The sequence below is a fragment of the Capsicum annuum genome, chromosome 8 (genome assembly GCF_002878395.1).
Source record: "Capsicum annuum cultivar UCD-10X-F1 chromosome 8, UCD10Xv1.1, whole genome shotgun sequence".
Classification (NCBI taxonomy): domain Eukaryota; kingdom Viridiplantae; phylum Streptophyta; class Magnoliopsida; order Solanales; family Solanaceae; genus Capsicum; species Capsicum annuum.
The window spans coordinates 394,053-412,213 of NC_061118.1; the positions used below are offsets into that span (position 1 = coordinate 394,053).

Sequence of the window (18,161 nt, forward strand, 5' to 3'; positions counted from 1 at the left end):
AAGATCATTAGAGAACGACTCAAGACTGCTCAGAGTCGTTCTCTAATGATCTTCACTTTCTCCATCGCCTGATGAACAAGATCAGGCCCATACAACTGAGTCTCACCCACTTCATACCATCCTATCGGAGACCTACATCTTCTCTCATACAAAGCCTCAAAAGGGACCATCTTGATGTTGGCATGGTAGCTATTATTGTAAGCGAATTCAACCAGTGGCAGGTGATCTACCCAACTACCTTTGAAATCAATGACGTATGCCCTCAACATATCTTCGAGGGTCTGAATGGTACGCTCAGCTTGCCCATCCGTCTGAGGGTGGAAAGTAGTGCTCAAATTCACTTGTGTACCTAAACCCTTCTGAAAGGATCTCCAAAACTGAGATGAAAACTGCGTACCTCTATCGGATATAATGGACATTGGTGCCCCATGCAATCGAACTATCTCCTCAATGTAAATCTTAGCATAAACCTCTCCCGAATAATTAGTCCTCACAGGTAAAAAGTGGGCTGACTTGGTCAACCGATCTACAATCACCCATATAGAATCATACTGGTTTCGAGATGTCGGAAGTCCTGTAATGAAGTCCATGTTTATCATCTCCCACTTCCATAAAGGCAGGGCTATCTCTTGGGAAGTACCACCTGGCCTCATGTGTTCTACCTTCACTTGTTGATAGTTCAAACATTTGACACAAAATCAGCTACATCACGTTTCATGTTATTCCACCAATACAAGGTTTTCAAATCATGGTACATCTTAGTAGAGCCTGGGAGAATGACATACCTCAAAGTGTGCGCCTTATTAAGGATTTTTTCCCATAGCCCATCGATATTCGGAACGCACAACCTACCCTGAAATCTCAGAATACCATTGCCACCAACTTCAAATGACATAACCTTTTATTGACCCACATCTTTATTGATTTGCATCAAGATGGGATCTTCAACCTGCTTCTCCTTAACTTCAGCATAAAGAGATAACTTAGCTAACTCATGAACAATCACCTCTCCATCTTTAGAATCTAAGAGTCGCACACCCAGAGTCGCAAGGTGGTGAATATCCTTCACCATCACTTTCTTTCCTTCTTCTATATGAGAAAGGCTGCCCATAGACAACCTGCTGAAAGCGTCGGCTACAACATTTGCCTTGCCCGGATGGTAATGCAGACTCATATCGTAGTCTTTCAAAAGCTCCATCCAACGCCTCTGCCTAAGGTTCAATTCTTTCTGCGAGAAAACATACTGTAAACTCTTATGGTCAGTATAAATATCAACATGCACTCTATAGAGATAGTGCCTCCAGATTCTAAGTGCAAACACCACGGCTGCTAACTCCAAGTCATGAGTGGGGTAATTGCGCTCATGCACCTTTAACTGCCTAGATGCATAAGCTATTACCTTACCACGCTGCATTAATACACAACTAAGTCCCAAATGGGAAGCATCACAATAAACCATAAAATCATCTGCACCCTCGGGAAGGGTCAAAACAGGAGCAGTAGTCAGCTTGTCCTTCAACTTCTCAAAACTGTTTTCACACAAGTCAGACCATGCAAACTTAGTCTTTTTTTTGAGTTAGTTTAGTAAGCAGAGCAGCTATGGAAGAAAAACTTTCTACGAACCTTCTGTAATACCCCGCCAAACCCAAGAAGCTTCGAATATCGGTTGGAGTCGTGGGTCTGGTCCATTTTCTCACTATTTCAACTTTATGGGGATCCACTCTTATCCCATCACGGGACACAATATGCCCCAGGAAGGCAATAGCATCTAACCAGAATTTACAGTTAGAAAATTTGGTATACAGCTGATGATCCTTAAGGGTCTGAAGAATAATGCGGAGGTGATTGGCGTGATCCTCTTTACTCTTAGAATAGATCAGAATATCATCAATAAATACAATGACGAACAAGTCAAGAAACTGACGGAACACTCTATTCATAAGATCCATGAAGGCTGCATGGGCGTTAGTCAACCCGAAGGACATGACTAGAAATTCATAGTGACCATATCAGGTTCGGAAGGCTATCTTGGGTATGTCTGACTCCCTAACTTTCAACTGATGATAACCCGAGTGAAGGTCTATTTTTGAAAAATACTTGGCACTCTGAAGCTAGTCAAAAAGGTCGTCAATCCTAGGAAGAGGATATTTATTTTTAATCATGACCTTATTCAGCTGACGGTAGTCTATGCACATCCGAAGGGACCCATCCTTCTTTCGCACGAAGAGCACAGGTGCACCCCATGGGGAAACACTAAGACGAATAAAACCTTTTTCTAGGAGGTCTGCAAGCTGTTCCTTTAACTCCTTTAGTTCCGTGGGAGCCATTCTATATGGAGGAATAGAAATAGGACGAGTGTCTGGCAACACATCAATACCAAAATCTATCTCCCTATCAGGGGGTATCCCTGGGAGATCTTTGGGAAAGACTCCTGGGAATTCATTCACTACAGGGACTGACTGTATAGGAAGGTTTCCAACTTTTGAATCTTTTACTCGGATTAGATGATACATACAACCTTTGGAGATAAGTTTCTGGGCTCTAAGATAAGAGATAAAGGGACCTCTAGGTTCCACGGAACTCCCTGCCCATACAATTGGTGTCTCATTCGGAAAAGAAAAAGTGACCTTTTGGGTTCTGCAATCAAGGGTGGCATAACATGAATGGAGCCAGTCCATCCCAAGGATGGCATCAAAATGTATCATATCCAGTTCTATAAGGTCTGCCACAGTTTCCCTACTATGAATAGACACGAAACAATTTCTATACACCCTTCTAGCAACAATAGAATCACCTACAGAAGTAGAAACAGAGAAGGGTTCTACAATAACTTCGAGCTCAAACCCGAAACCAACAACCACATAAGGGGTCACATAAGATAAAGTAGACCCGGGATCAAGCAATACATAAACATCACGAGAAAAGATTCGTAACATACCGGTGACAACATCTGGTGAAGCTTCCACCTCCTGGCAGTTAGTCAAAGAATATAACCGGTTGCGACCGCTTTCTGCAGCTGAAAGGGCACCCTTAGGAAAAGAAGCTGTGGAGGCGGCTTAGGACTTAGCCTACCCCCCCCCCCCACCTCAGGTATTTACTCCAGCAGAAAGATAATCTCTCTAAAGGTGACCCACTTTGCCATAAGTATAGCAGTTTCTCCCCTCAAACCAGCACTTTCCTAGATGATTCCTTCCGCAGACCTCACACAATGGATAAGTACGACACTGCTAGGCCATACTGCCCTGAGACTATGTACCTAAAGCTTTGGACCAATGAGGAGTCTGAAAACTCTGAGTTTGTCTGTCTATCGGTGGTCTGGGTGCTGGGGCGCTGGCTGCTAGCTGTGCATTATTCCAAAACTTCTTCTTCTTTGACCACTTATTACCCCAGTTACCACTCTGCGGCTGACTCTAGTGCTGGTCCGCAGATCTAGCTCTCTTAGCCTGTCTGTCTTTCTCTCTAGATTCAGCAATCTTTTTCTTCTTCTCTTCCACCTACTGCATATGAACAGTCAGTTGAGCAAAGTCTAACTCCTTATTTAACATAGCCCCCTGGCACTCAAGTACCAGGTTATCAGCAAGGCCAAATCCAAATTTCCTCATCCGGGCTCTCATATTACTAGTCAACTCTGGTGCATAGCGGGCTAGTTTATTAAATTTCAAAGTGTACTCCTGGACACTCATACTGCCCTGCTTCAGATTCATAAACTCTTTCTCTTTGGTCTCCCTCAACTCCATAGGAAAGAATCGATCAAGGAAAGCTTCCACAAATTCTCCCCAAACTGTGGGCTCAGCACTTTCACCTTTTTCATCTTCCCAGTCTGCATACCACTAATTCGCGACGTCCTTGAGCTGATAGGTTGCTAGCTCCACCCCTTCAACCTCATCCACATGCATCACCTTAAAGATCTTTTCCATCTCATCGACAAACACCTATGGATCTTCCTCCACCTTGGTGCCAGTGAATTTAGGTGGGTTCATCTTCATGAAATGTCTGACTCTACTAGCCTCAGACGTAACAGATGCAGACCCAACACCTTCCGATCGTTGAGCCTGGTTAGCTACCAACTGTGTCAGCATATGAATGGATCGTCTGAATTCTGCATATGAAATATCTCCGTGAGAAGTTGGGGAACGGTTAGCATTAGTCCGCGGAGCCTGAGGTGAACTGGTTGGTACTGGAGGGACAAATTCTGGAGTGTGAGCCCTGTTACGGGTCCGCATCCCATGGGTGGGACGAACCTCATCTGTCTAAGCATTCTGACTGATGATACAACGTGGAGGCATAACTGTGTTTCTGAAACACAAGTGATCATTGATTAGGGGACAGTTCAGACTCTGAAGCACGAACTAAATCACAAAGAAGGGAAACATTTCCTAAATACCTAGCAGCCTCCTGCTTATAAGTATGGAGCGCTACACACCCATAAATAAGACTCTATCTGACGCGATTTTGCAGACACCCTGGGACCATGAACCATGCTTTGATACCAAGCTGGTCACGACCCGAATGAAGGCCTGGCCGTGATGAGCATTTTGAACCATGGAGGCCCGAAACACCCCTATCTGTCCGGTAATCATGAACCTAATTCATATGATCAAAGTAATGCGGAAAAACACAATAATTCGGAAACATGGTCATAAATATGAAAAGAAACAATAACGGAGAGATAAGGTTCCCTCAACATCTATTAACCTCTAAACAACTATCTGCGAAAATCTCTAACAAATGACTGAGTCAAATAACCGTATATAAATTGGGACAAGGCCCTCAGTAGATCCCAAAACTGAATATAAGATAAAAGGACAACAGGACATAAGACCTTCCGAAATGTAGAAGGCTCACCACTTGTCTCTGCAACTCTGAATAATCTACTGATTCTGTTGACCCCTAGACTGGGCCTCTGAACCTGAGAGGTTGGAGAAGGGAGGGGGTTAGCACAAAAGTACTGGCACGCAGAGATATCAAAACAAAACATAATATTTTTACAAAATATATTTGAGAGCCATGATAAAGCAATTTCGTATCAAACCATTTGAAAACACATGGGTGTAATGCAATAGTTTTTTCTCAACAATAATGAAATACAACTAAGCTAGGTGGAATACCCTACATAATTTACACCAACTGTCGAACCTCGGTTGCCACCGATATTAGAGTATAAGTGAGGGAGAGACACACAAGTTCACATAGAATGGTGTCTCGACCCATGGTAGTGCCAAAGATCACTTAGCTCGGGATCCTACCTACAGTCCCAATTTGGGAATGACATGAAGTCAAGTACGCAAGATCACTTAGCCTGGTACCAATATTCCGTGTCGGCAAACACGTTTTCCAGTGATGAGCCCTTATATCTCAAACGCCTTCTTCGGGCATCCACCTTTCTCATGTAAAATCAATGTATTCAAATTTCATCTGATTCAATCACATATCATGTTCTGTAGGGTATCATCATACCCGACTTGCAAGTCATCAATATCACATCTACATATGCATAATCATGTAAAAATCAAGGTGCTTCATCATTTACAAGTGGTGAACAATATTTATTTCAAATTCATGCTCTCTTTTGTTGATCACAATACAATATGGAGTATTGAAACATTATCACGAGAATTTGATGGTTTCAACTACAGTAGTATATAGGCAAACAATTCCCATGACATAAAGAAAAATGACTTAGAAATCATATTGAAAGCAAGTTATTAGCATTTGATTGAAAACCCCCCATTTAAAAGCATGCATGTTCATAAAAACTACACCCATGAGATTTTAGGATAACCCCACGTACCTCTATTTCCAAGGATAATAGATGTTTCTTGAAGTTTGCGGATTGGTGATTCCAAATATGTAATTATCTTTGAAAATCTACGGTCAAATCTTGAACTATTTGGGTTTTTATTTTGAAACCCTAAGGGGAATCCTTGAGCACTTTTGATGAAAGAATATGTATTTTGGGGTCCTTGGAACTAAATCTCGTGTTTTAGGGCTAAGTAAGGGTGGAAAAGGACCACTTTGTCCCCAACACGGAGTGTTTTAGTCCCTAGAATTCTTTACATAGGCACCGCCCATCCTATTGCCTATGTTCACATAGGCGCTGCCTAGGCTATCGCCTGTGTTTTCATAGGCGCCGCCTAGGCTATTGCCTATGCTTTCCAGTGGCCATGGACGATTTAGGCGACGCTTATCACTTTGAAAGGCCATAACTTCTTGCTCGGGTGTCGGATTTTATCCAAATTAGTATCGTTGGAAAGATAACTTGAATACCTATCATTTGACATATAGTAGGCTTCCTAATTCGATATATACAGAGAGTTATGGTCGATGGAAGCTGACACACTTTACAACATCCACTAAAACTTAGTCGATCGAAATAATTTCAACTCGTCCTTGAGTTGAAGGACCTCTATGGTCTAAATTCAAGCTTGAGTGGATTCACATGCCACACAATAATTAACATGCCATATCGGCAAAGGATTTTATGGCTTTGGGATTAACAATGCATCAAAATCATGGTCTATATTGTAGCATGAATTGCGGGGCGTTACATATATTTACCCACCATGGCAGCCCCTCTCATTAAGGGAAAAGTGGTCTTTTTATCTTCATTTGTAATATATTATAAATAGGCCTCTTTAGTTTTCTTTTCACTAGTTTGTTTTTGGAAGAATGAAAGATTGAAACACAAATCCTCTCTCTTGAGAGTAGAACACTTTAGGTAGTCTTAGTTTAGGGCTTGGAAAAGCTAATATTGATCTTTACTTGGAAACGGTGAATCTTGAGATGAGTTGATTCCCTTGGCAGTCACCGTAAGAGTGTGGTTTGGATTATTACATTCATTAGGGGGTTTTGAGTTTAATACACTCTTTAGTTCTTAATATTGTAATAATCTTGGTCTCACTATCTATCCTTTACTTTTGTTGTTGTTATCTTGTGTAGTGGACTGTTTTGGGTCCTTTATTGAATCCAAAACTTGTGTTATTGTTGTTCATCGTGTTTTGTAGCTATTTTTTGGTGATATATACATCATTGTATCTTGTATTCTTCTTGTTGATAGCGAATCCGAGAGTGGTCTCCAAAAAGGTCCTCGGATCCTTAAGATTTGTGGACTTTTTTGGAGTTATTTCGTGTTTCTCTTGTATTTATTGTATCAATAGCCCATGAGAAATGCTTGCCAACTGATCATTGGCGAATCTTCTTCTTCTTCGTCCAGCTCAACTGGAGTTATCGCTTGTTGTAAGCCATCATCACCACCACAATCTTTACTTAGTGTAAATCCATGCAATCCATCATTCCCTTGGTATGAACTGTTCTCAAATGTATCAAATTGTTTTCCTTTGGGGATGCATCCAACGAGATGATTGTGAGAGAGATTTATAACTTCAAGTGATGTGAGGGATACAAGCTGCTGTGGAATTTCACCGCCTATTTTGTTGGATGAGAGATCCAACGATTCAAGTACAGACAATTGGTGGAATGATGCTGGTATAATACCTTCCAAGCCATTATGAGATAGGTTCATCATACGGAGTCCAACGAGATCTCCAATAATGCTTGGAATATGACCTTCAAATCTATTCCTTGAGAGATTGATAATCATATATGTAGTCAAAACTCGAGGAAGTTCCTGATCCAGTCCCTTTGTTGTAACTATCAAAGTATTCGCATAATGACCGGAATAATCAACTGCTATATACTCTTGGGTTCCACTATTCTCAGCAATGATTTTCATGGCTTGAAATTCTCAAAGAGGCTCACTGGTAAATTTCCGCTAAATCCATTGGATGAGAGATCTATGACTCGAATTCGAGCAAACAAGTTGTCTTTCCTTGAATCACTTATAGGGCCGTGCAACTTATTTGATCTCAAGCTTAAAATCTGCAAATCAGGAAGGCCTCCCAACCAACTTGGAAATGTGTCATTCTACTCATTGTTGCCTAAATCAAGGAATTTCAAATATCTGCAATTGAGCAACGATGGCGGAACTTTCCCATTCAGTTTATTTCTGTAAAAGTTAATGATGCTGCGTCGGTTTTCAGTATTAAAAGTTGTATTAATTGTTCCACTGAGACGATTGTTGTTTAAACCCAAAACCTCAAGACCACTCATCTCACCCAAACATTGTGGGATTGTTCCGTTCAAATGATTGTTTTCAAATCTAGCAGTATCAGTCTTTTCAGATTGCAGATGATTGAAGGAATCTGTCAGCTGAAATTATTTTGGGTAAGAATAAGAAATAGGTACTGCTGGTCTAGGAGTGACCTTGGAATAGGACCTTGTAACTGATTTTGTTTTACAGAAACGAATCCCAATGTATTATTGAACTTGAACTCCTGAATTTTGCCACTGAAAGAGTTATTGCTCAAGTCTAACTGAAAGAGTGATGGGAGGGAGAATATCGAGGAAGGTATAGTCCCATTCAGGTAGTTTGATGACAAGAAGAGGTATTGTAGGTTTTGGAGTCCACGTACGTCGGATGGAATTGGACCAGTTAGGGAATTGGATGATAAATCAAGGTATTCCAAGTTGGAAAGCTGGAAAACTCTTTCGGGCAATACCCCACGTAACTGTGTGCGTGAAAGCCGTAGAGTTGTTAAAGAAGAAGAGAAAATTAGAGGAATGGTGGAAGAGATGTTCACAGAGTCAAGGTCAAGTTCTTAAGTAATAGTTCAAAATTGTAAGGCCCAAGTCTAAGCCCATACAGGTCATCAGTCCGTATACGAAGAACTTGTAATTTAGAAAGGTTAGAGATTTCTGCTGAGATTACATCTGTAAAACCTGAACGCGACAAATTAAGATGTGTCAAGCTAGATAACTCACCGAATTTAGGTGAAATGAGCGACCCAAAAAAATCATTATAAGATAAATCAAGCCATTTGAGACTGGAGAGCTGAAATTTGTCTTGAAGTCCACTGCAAGCGAGGTCAAGCTCAATTTCTTGTCCCGTTGTCTTGTCACACTGAACTCTATCCCATGAGCAACAATCTGTGCTCTTGTTCCATGAAAGAGTTCTCGGTTTACGAGGGCCACAGTAATCAGAAGCATTACGATTGATGGTAAACATGTGCTTGAATTGCAGAAGAGCAAGAGCCTGATGTTTGGGGCACAAATGAGGTAATGTTTGGGGCACAAATGAGGTAAGGATGAGGACAAAGCAAGTTGACAGAGAAATGGATATATCATACAAAATAGTACAAGTTTTACACAATCCATTGCAGCACTAAAATGATGAAAACTAATAAAGTTTGTAGAGAAGAATCAAGAAATGTTTGCTTTGTGTCTCTATTAAATAATGTTGATGAAGTATATATATAGTGCAAAAATGGCAATTTAGAATTGATCATTTGATGTGTCACACTAATGAATGCAGCAAACTATGAGTAGTTCACATTGTCAAGTCAATGCATTTTTCTGTTTCAGTCAAGTTTAGACAAAAGGGTGTTTGTTTTGGTTCCCTTTAACAACCCTCAAACAAACAAATACACACACCAATGAATATATCAAGATCGATTCAAATGTTTATTTAAATATTAAAAGTTATCATATTATGTAAAAATAATCAGAAATTAGGATAAATGCAGAGAGAATAGATTTGTGTTCAATTGATGTATTGTTGATAATTTTAAACTTAAAGGCAAGCTGTACATAGTGGTGGTTAGACCGGCTTTGTCAAGAAAGCCCCACATCCAAAAGATGAAGGTGGCGGAGTTGAGAATTATGGGTGGGTGTACTAGGAAAGATAGGATTAGAAATAAGGTTATTCAATGGAAGCCAAGATGAGGAAAGTGGGGTTAAGATGGTTCGGACATGTGATTGTCACGATCCGAACCGGGGGCTCTGGCCGTGACGGACATCCCGAACCATAAAGGCCCGAGATCTCTTCTAACTTGTAATCATATACACCATTCATACACAATAAGGGAATGAGGAAAAATATAACGAAACGGAATCATGGTCATAAGTCCGATACAAATTCAACAATGGAAAAATGAAATCCAAACCCTCTAATAACATCTGAAAAATCGTCTGCGAAATCTCTACTACATGACTAATAACAACTGTCTGAAAATTCTGGGACAAGGCCCCAAGTAGACCAAAACCACGACTAACGATAAATGTCTGAAAATAAATAGACCTTCTGAAATATAGAAGGCCGACTGGACTCTGCACTTCTATCTGAAGAAATCTACTGCTTATCAGAACCCCTAGATTGTGCGTCAAAACCTGGAAGGTAGGGGGTCAATACAGATGTACTGGTACGTAGAGCAATCTAAAATAAAGCTTTTAATATAAATAAAATAGTTGAGAGCTAGTCATAAAACATCATATATGATAGAAATTTCAAAACACATGGGCATTTTTTATAATCATAAAACCTTTCTGTCAATGCAGTTTCTGATCTCTGTATTACTTTTGAGTTAGGTGGCTCTCCCTTACAAGTCTGATATTCCACAGGCTATATGGAATCCGCCATTGACTCGGCGGAGAAGCCCCTAACCCAAGTGCGCCGCAAGGGTTGGAATGTCTGAGTCTGATACGCCATAGGGCACTAGGCCAGCGTATAATAATATACCCGGATCGGCAAATCACGATTTTGTGCGATGAGTTGTTTGAACTCGTGCCTTCTTCGGGGAACCACCTAAGCTCTCTTTATGCCCAATTTTAGTCTGTTCTGAAACATGCATCATTCTAGTTTTAAAATCTGAAAATCTGATCTCAAACATGCATTCTATTCTTTTCTAAATTAACATGGCATTATCTGAGTTGGTGTCGTCACACCAAGACTTGCAAGTCCTATTTCTAAGACATAATGTTTCATGCATGATTCTTTCATCAAAAACTCAATTCAGACCACCCAAACATGCAAATAGTATAAGAGATTTCATGTTCCGAAAGCACAAGTCAAAACTATGCAAGCATTATCATTCTTTCAATAACAATGTGGTGGTCCTGAAATCTTTGTCAAACCATGCAACTCTTTCCATTAGATATTTATATTCAATATTTATCAATACAAACAGCCCTCTCTTTTGATTAAAAAATCATATTTATGTCATAGTATAAATCAATCCATTTCGTATCATGCTTTTCAAGATGCATTTCAAAACAATCCATACCATATGAAAAATGGGATAAATCATATCAAAAGAGGAATTTCATGTGAGCCATGCTCTCAATTTAAAAATCACATTAAAACACATACATACATATACATAGGATTTCAATTCACTTCGGGGGAAGGCCTAAAGACCAAACAATATTAATTAAAGCTTCTAAAACATGCTAGTAATGGTAAAATTCAAACCCTTTCCATAAAATCATGATTCTAAATCTTTAGCATGAATTAAAGAAGGTTTCTTTGCCCATGATTTTGTATCAAAATCCCACGTACCTCAATTTAGAAATTTAGTAGATGATATTCTTAAAGCCTACGATTTGGGGATTCCAAATCTTCAATCAATCTTGAAAACCCACGGTTAAATCTTGAGTTATTTGGGTTTTTAGTTTGAAACCCTAGAGAGTGTTCTTGTGAATTTTTGATGAAAATATGAATAATGTGGTCACTTGGGAGTATAATCCCGTTTAAGCTGATAATGGGATGGAAAATACCCAATATACCCTTAATGAGACAGAATAAAAGGCTAAAATTCCCAGGTGCGTGTGACAGAGCATGCGAGTCACCGAACTAGAGCGTGCGTTCCATGCTGCATCGCATGGTGCCAGGGGTGGAATGGACCATGCGATGCACGCTAATCGCATGATGCTACTATTTTGGGCATCCAAACGTGCCCTAAACGAGGTCCAAAAATCTCGAAACTAACCTATTATGTACTATCGACTTGCCCCATCGTGAATCAACAATAATATCAAGAAACGGAGGTCGGGAAGGTCATCAAAAAAATCCGCAAAAATTGAAAGCTCAAAATGAGGCTAAGTCTCTTTAACACTTAGAAAACTTTTGTACTCTTTAACTCTTTAAGCATGCTACTAGGAGCTAATACATGCACGTCTTTTGTGGAGTGTTACAGTGATGAGGAGGGGAACGGATGCCCCAACATGAATTGGGGGCCCTCTGGTGGGGGAAACTGGACCTATATAGCTCGTGGGTGACTAAAGGTAGGTGCAAGCTACATGGTTCAGGATTAAATTTTCAAAAGGGTCAAGTTTGCATGTTCCTTCCCCCCTGCCCCTGCATTTCATCATCTTTATGATTGTTGGACATGTAGTTTATGACTGATGATTCTTTGGTAAATGTATATTTATCCCTTTCCTTGGGTTGCATGCCAGTATTCGCCGTACTGATCATCCCCGGACGCTACATCGTTTCATGATGTAGGTTCAGAGGGCTTTTTTTGTGAGCCTGTGTAGCGTTAAGTAAGTCGTTATTCCATTGGTCAGCTGGTGAGAAGTGGTGATCTCTCCATCATTGAAAGGCCTTGTTTCCTTTCGGTCTTTTACTATTCCAGTACTTTTGATTTTCTTTTTGGCATAGTCGAGGTCATGTCCCGACTTAGTGGATGTTTTCAGAATAGAGGGCTAGTAGACAAATTTGGGTTGTTATTTTGTTGGATTTGGTTTTGACTTACAATCTTGATCTCATGGTTCGTTAAACTTCTTTTATTTTGTTTGTTGGCTTCTGCGGTTTCTAATATTACTATGCTCATGAGATATGGCTAAGAGGCCATCTCAGCCCTTGGTTGGTTTGGGATGCCCGTTACGGCCAGGGCCCCGGTTCAAGTTGTGACAGAAGATGTCTATTTTTTCCATTAATACTAGTCTGTATAAAGTTCAATTTTTTCCTGCCAACTTATATAGCATCTTGGATTTAAGCATATTAAATTACTAGTGTGATTTTTGACAAACTAGGGTGCAACTATTTAGTACTATAAGTCCAGAGCTACTCTGGCAATTGCTTAAAATTTTGGATGAAATGCTCAAACGTTTATACGCTTAAACTTTGTAGAGCTATCTTTATCCATTGAGTTAACATCATAAGGATATTTAAGCCAACAAATCATATCAACAAGGACAGTCTTCATGGTAACGTTTAGCTTTGCTATTATATTAGTTGTGTAAGTAAGAAAAAGATAAGACAACTTCATATATTTATACTTTGTGGTCGATTCCAATTAGCAAACTAATAATCAGGCTGAATATGTAACAAAAATTACAAACTAGAAAAGTAAAAATTTCTCTTTGCATCCCAGCAACTCGATAGATTTCGTCCTCAAATTCCAAAAACAAAGAATTAAAGTTGAGAGCTTTAAGGATGAAGGAGGTAGAAAATACATAGATAAATAAAATGTAATCTTATGAAGGATAGAGATTAAGTTGAATACGTGGAAGTTACGCACTAATATCTTTTCTTGTGCCTTTTCATTCTCGCAGCAATTATGTTGTCAAATCGTACAACCATCCTCGAAAACCAGATTGGATAGTGAGTTGACAACATTATGTATATTATGGACAATCCAATAACCAGACCACAACCGAAACCCATGAGAACCGCTTGCCAACTTATCAAATCTCCTTCTTCTTCTTCTTCATCATCTAGCTCAACTGGAGTTGTCGCTTGCGGTACCCCATCATCGCCACCACAATCTTTTGAGAGGGGAAATCCACACAACCCATCATTCCCTAGGTACGAACTGTTATCAAACGTATCAAATTGTTTTCCTTGGGGAATGCATCCAACGAACTGATTGTGAGAGAGATTTAAGACCTCAAGTGATGTGAGGGATACAAGCTGTTGTGGAATTTCACCGCCTATTTTGTTGGATGAGAGATCCAAAGATTCAAGTACGGATAAATGTTGCAATGATGCTGGTATAATACCTTCCAAGCCATTATGAGATAGGTTCAGCGAACGGAGTCCAACGAGATCTCCAATAATGCTTGGGAGATAACCTTCAAATCTATTCCTTGAGAGATTGATAATTATGTTTGTGGTCAAAACTCGAGGAAGTTCAAGATCCAGTCCCTTTGTTGTAACTATCAAAGTATTCGCGTAAGAACTAGAATAATCATCTACAATATACTCTCGGGTTCCACTGTTCTCACCAATGATTTTCATGGCTTGAAAATTCTCGAAAAGGCTCACTGGTAATTTTCCACTAAATCCATTGGATGAGAGATCTATAACTCGAATTTGAGCAAACGAGTTGTTTGTCCTTGAATCTTTTATAGGGCCATGCAACTTATTTGATCTCAAACTTAAAATCCGCAAATAAGGAAGGCCTCCCAACCAACTTGGAAATGTGTCATTCAACTCATTGTTGCCTAAATCAAGGAATTCCAAATATCTGCAATTGATCAACGATGGCGGAACTTTCCCCTTTAGTTTATTCCCGTACAAGTTAATGATGCGAAGTTGGTTTTCAGTATTAAAAGTTGTATTAATTGTTCCACTGAGACGATTGTTGTTTAAATCCAAAACCTTAAGTCCACTCATCTCACCCAAACAATGTGGGATTGTTCCGTTCAAATGATTGCTTCCCAAGTCTAGCACTCTCAGTGTTTTCAGATTGCAGACGGTTGAAGCAATCTGTCCACTGAGATTATTTTGAGAAAGGATAAGATAATATAGTTCCTGCTGGTCTAGGAGTGACTTTGGAATAGGACCTTGCAGCTGATTTTGTTTTAGACTAACGTAAAGCAATGTTTTTGACTTGAACTCGTGAATTTTGCCACTGAAAGAGTTATTCCTCAAGTATAAATCAGATAGTGACGGGAGGGAGAATATCCAGGAAGGTATAGTCCCATTCAAGTAGTTTGATGACAAGTAGAGTCTTTGCAGGTTTTGGGGTCCACTTACGTTAGATGGAATTGGACCATTTAGGGAATTGGATGACAAAGAAAGGTAAGAAAGGTGGAAAACTCTTTCAGGCAGTACCCCACGTAACTGTGTGCGTCGAAGCCATAGATATGTTAAATAAGAAGAGAAATTTAAAGGGATGATTGAAGAGATGTTCACAGAGTCAAGGTAAATCTCTCTTAATTGCGTCAGGTTCTTAAGGAGCAGTTCAAAATTGTAAGGCCCAAGTCTAAGCCCATACGGATCAACAGTTGATATATAAAGAAAGTATAATTTATTAAGGTGAGAGATTTCAGCTGGGATTACACCTGTAAAACCTGAATGTGACAAATCAAGATGCGTCAAGCTAGATAACTCACCGAATTTAGGAGAAATGAGCGACCCAGAAAAATCATTACGAGACAAATCAAGACGTTTGAGATTGGAGAGCTGAAACAGGCTACTGTTGGAATAAAATTTGCCTTGAAGTCCGCTGCAATAGAGGTCAAGCTCAATTACTTGTCCAGTCGTCTCGTCACACAGAACTCTATCCCATGAGCAACAATCTGTGCTCATGCTCCATGAAAGAGTTCTTGTATCGTAACAATCATCAGAAGCATTAGGATTAAAGGTAAACATGTGCTTGAATTGCAGAAGAGCATGAGCTTGATCTTCGGGGCACAAATGAGGTAACGCTGAGGAGAAAACAAGTTGACAGAGAAAGGTATATAGTATAAAAAATACAAGTTTTACACAACCCATTGCTGCACTAAAATGATGAAAACTAATTAAGTTGATAGAGTAGAAATCCAGAAATGTTTGCTCTGTGTCTCTATTCAATAGTAATTTTGATGAGGTATATATAGCAAATAAAATTTTTTAATGAATATTTACTGTTGGAATGCCAATGCATAAAAAGATTCAAATGAAAGCTACAACAGAAAGCCACTTGTAACAACACATGCATTTTGTCTGATACATTTAGATAAAGATTCCAAAAGAAAATATCTTTAGATAAACAACCCTCCACACACACCACACAAACTTAATTGGTTAGGATAAGACAACAACATTACAAGTGTGCCAGCTCTGAAGACACTCAAGAATATAACTTTATATTATAGGAATAGGACGTTACTTGCTAAAGCATTAAGGTTGGGATGTATAGCTACTATGAATACAGCACCTTACATAGTGCGCGCCAGCGTTAGCCAATTTCCCACGAGAATGTACCGACTGATAGAAGACAGTGCAGGAGCCGAGACGTGGCATCATGTTCTTCATATACCACTGATTCATGAAGTCCAACTAGGTGAGTGTGAGTCTGTTGTTCTTGTCTTCTTGGAGTATAAATTTAATGCTATTTTTCAATGAAGATGAAACACATCGTTATAGTCCTCAAAGCTTAGTGATGGAAGTGAGGATATCCAGGATGGCGCAGTTCGTCCAATTCAAGTAGTTTGATGACGATATGAGAAGCTGTAGGTTTTGTTAGGAAATTGATTGAATGATCTGAGGATTCAAATTCTGTCCAAATTTCTGTTTATCAGTAATATGCTGAATTTATTAGACTGAATTTATTTCTACATATTAACAAATAAAAAGAAAATTTGGTTGGGTCACAAAGGAAGAAAACTCGTGACGTTCTTCATAGGCTAACAAACACTTCATGATACATCAGATACTAACAAGAAGAAATCCAGTGTAATCCTATGGTTGGGTCTAGAGAGGATCGTGCGTACGCAGACCTTACCCTACCCTGAAGGTAGAGAGGCTGTTTCCAATAGATCCTCGACTCAAGGAAAAATGTAAAATAAGGCAGTAGCAACAATCAGAAAAACAAAAACAAAGATAATACAATAACAGGTAGTAGTAAAAATCTAAGTTGAAACATCAGAAACTATGAAAATAAAAGCTTGTATTTGCATTCCATCTACTCAGTAGACTTGGAACCTGCAGTTTCCAAAAAGAAAAAAAAAAAAGAATTAAAGTTAGACACATAGTGGAATGGTTTACGCTTAGCAATAAGTCGACAAAAAGATTTAAGAAAATGCCTTCTTCTCTCGCGCATATGTAAATTGGTAGCATGACAAGTGATGATCAAATGAAAATGCTGATAGCTAAGTCAAATCAAAACAATTTGCATAATGATCAAGTTGAATGCCTAGCGGTCATGCACTAATATCTTTTCTTGTGCTTTTGCATTCTCGTAATAATTTTGTATTCCAATTCGTCAACCATCCTTGAAAACCATGCTGGAGTTTGTGTTGACAACATTATGTATATTATGGCCAGTACACTGATAAATCCACAACCATAACCAATGAGAACCACTTGCCAACTGATCATTGGTGAATCATCTTCTTCTTCTTCTTCTTCGGCTTCTTCTTCTTCGTCTTCTTCTTCTTCTTCGGCTTCTTCGTCCAGTTCAACTGGAGTTATCTTTTGTGGTACGCCATCATCACCTCCACAATCTTTACTTAGTGGAAATCCATGTAATCCATTGTTCCCTTGGTATGAACTCTTCTCAAACGTATCAAATTGTTTTCCTTTGGGGATGCATCCAATGAGATGACTGTGAGAGAGATTTAGAACTTCAAGTGATGTGAGAAATGCAAGTTCTTGAGGTATCCCTCCACCTATTTTGTTAAATGAGAGATTCAATGATTCAAGTACAGATAGCTGGTGCAGTGATGCTGGTATACGACCTTCCAAGTGATTATGAGATACGTTCAACGTGCGGAGTGCAGCGTGATCTCCAATAATACTTGGAATCAAACCTTCAAATCAATTCCTTGAGAGATTGATGATTATGTTTGTAGTCAAAACTCAAGCGAATTCAAGATCCAATCCCTTTGTTGTAATTGTCATCATAGATTCATAAAATATACCATTTTGATCTCCTACATACCAAGGGTCTCTCACGTTCTCATCGATTATCTTCATGGCTTGGAAATTCTCAAAAAGACTTGTTGGTAAATTCCCAGTAAACACATTAGATGAGAGATCCATAATTTGAAGTTGCGCAAACAACTTTTTGTTCTTTGAAGCTTTGATAGGACCATGCAACTTATTTGATCTCAAGATTAGAAGTTTCAAATTCGGCAGAGTTCCTAACCATTTTGGAAATGTGTCGTTCAACTCATGTGAAGACTATTGAATTTAACAGTAGTCAAGTAAGAAACAGTTAAAAGAGTCTAACAGTAAAAAAGGGCAGCTCAGTGCACTAAAGTTCCCGCTATGCGCGCGGTCCGAGGAAGGCCTAGACCACAAGGGTCTATTGCACGTAGCCTCATCTGACCTCCTAGTTGCATGACAACAACTTATAAACCAGTTTCTCCAAGGCTCCCCTCATCATTGGTTTGAT

At 39.4% G+C, this 18,161-nt stretch overlaps 2 protein-coding genes and 1 pseudogene across 2 annotated transcripts; all 3 read right to left on the reverse strand.

Moving 5' to 3' along the window:
• Positions 1-4,029: 4,029 nt before the first annotated feature.
• Positions 4,030-9,213, reverse strand: LOC107878990 (annotated as a pseudogene).
• Positions 9,214-13,080: 3,867 nt separating this feature from the next.
• LOC107838702 (receptor-like protein 9DC3) lies at positions 13,081-15,638 on the reverse strand. Its single transcript, XM_016681865.2, has one exon. It carries the CDS (start codon positions 15,554-15,556, stop codon positions 13,355-13,357), a length of 2,202 nt encoding a protein of 733 aa, XP_016537351.1. The 5' UTR covers positions 15,557-15,638; the 3' UTR covers positions 13,081-13,354.
• A 305-nt stretch (positions 15,639-15,943) lies between these two features.
• Positions 15,944-18,149, reverse strand: LOC124886521 (receptor-like protein 9DC3). Its single transcript, XM_047395305.1, has 3 exons — positions 18,126-18,149; positions 17,706-17,947; positions 15,944-17,579 (listed from the first exon to the last, which is right to left on the reverse strand). Exons 1-3 carry the CDS (start codon positions 18,147-18,149, stop codon positions 16,973-16,975), a joined length of 873 nt encoding a protein of 290 aa, XP_047251261.1. The 3' UTR covers positions 15,944-16,972.
• Positions 18,150-18,161: the final 12 nt, after the last annotated feature.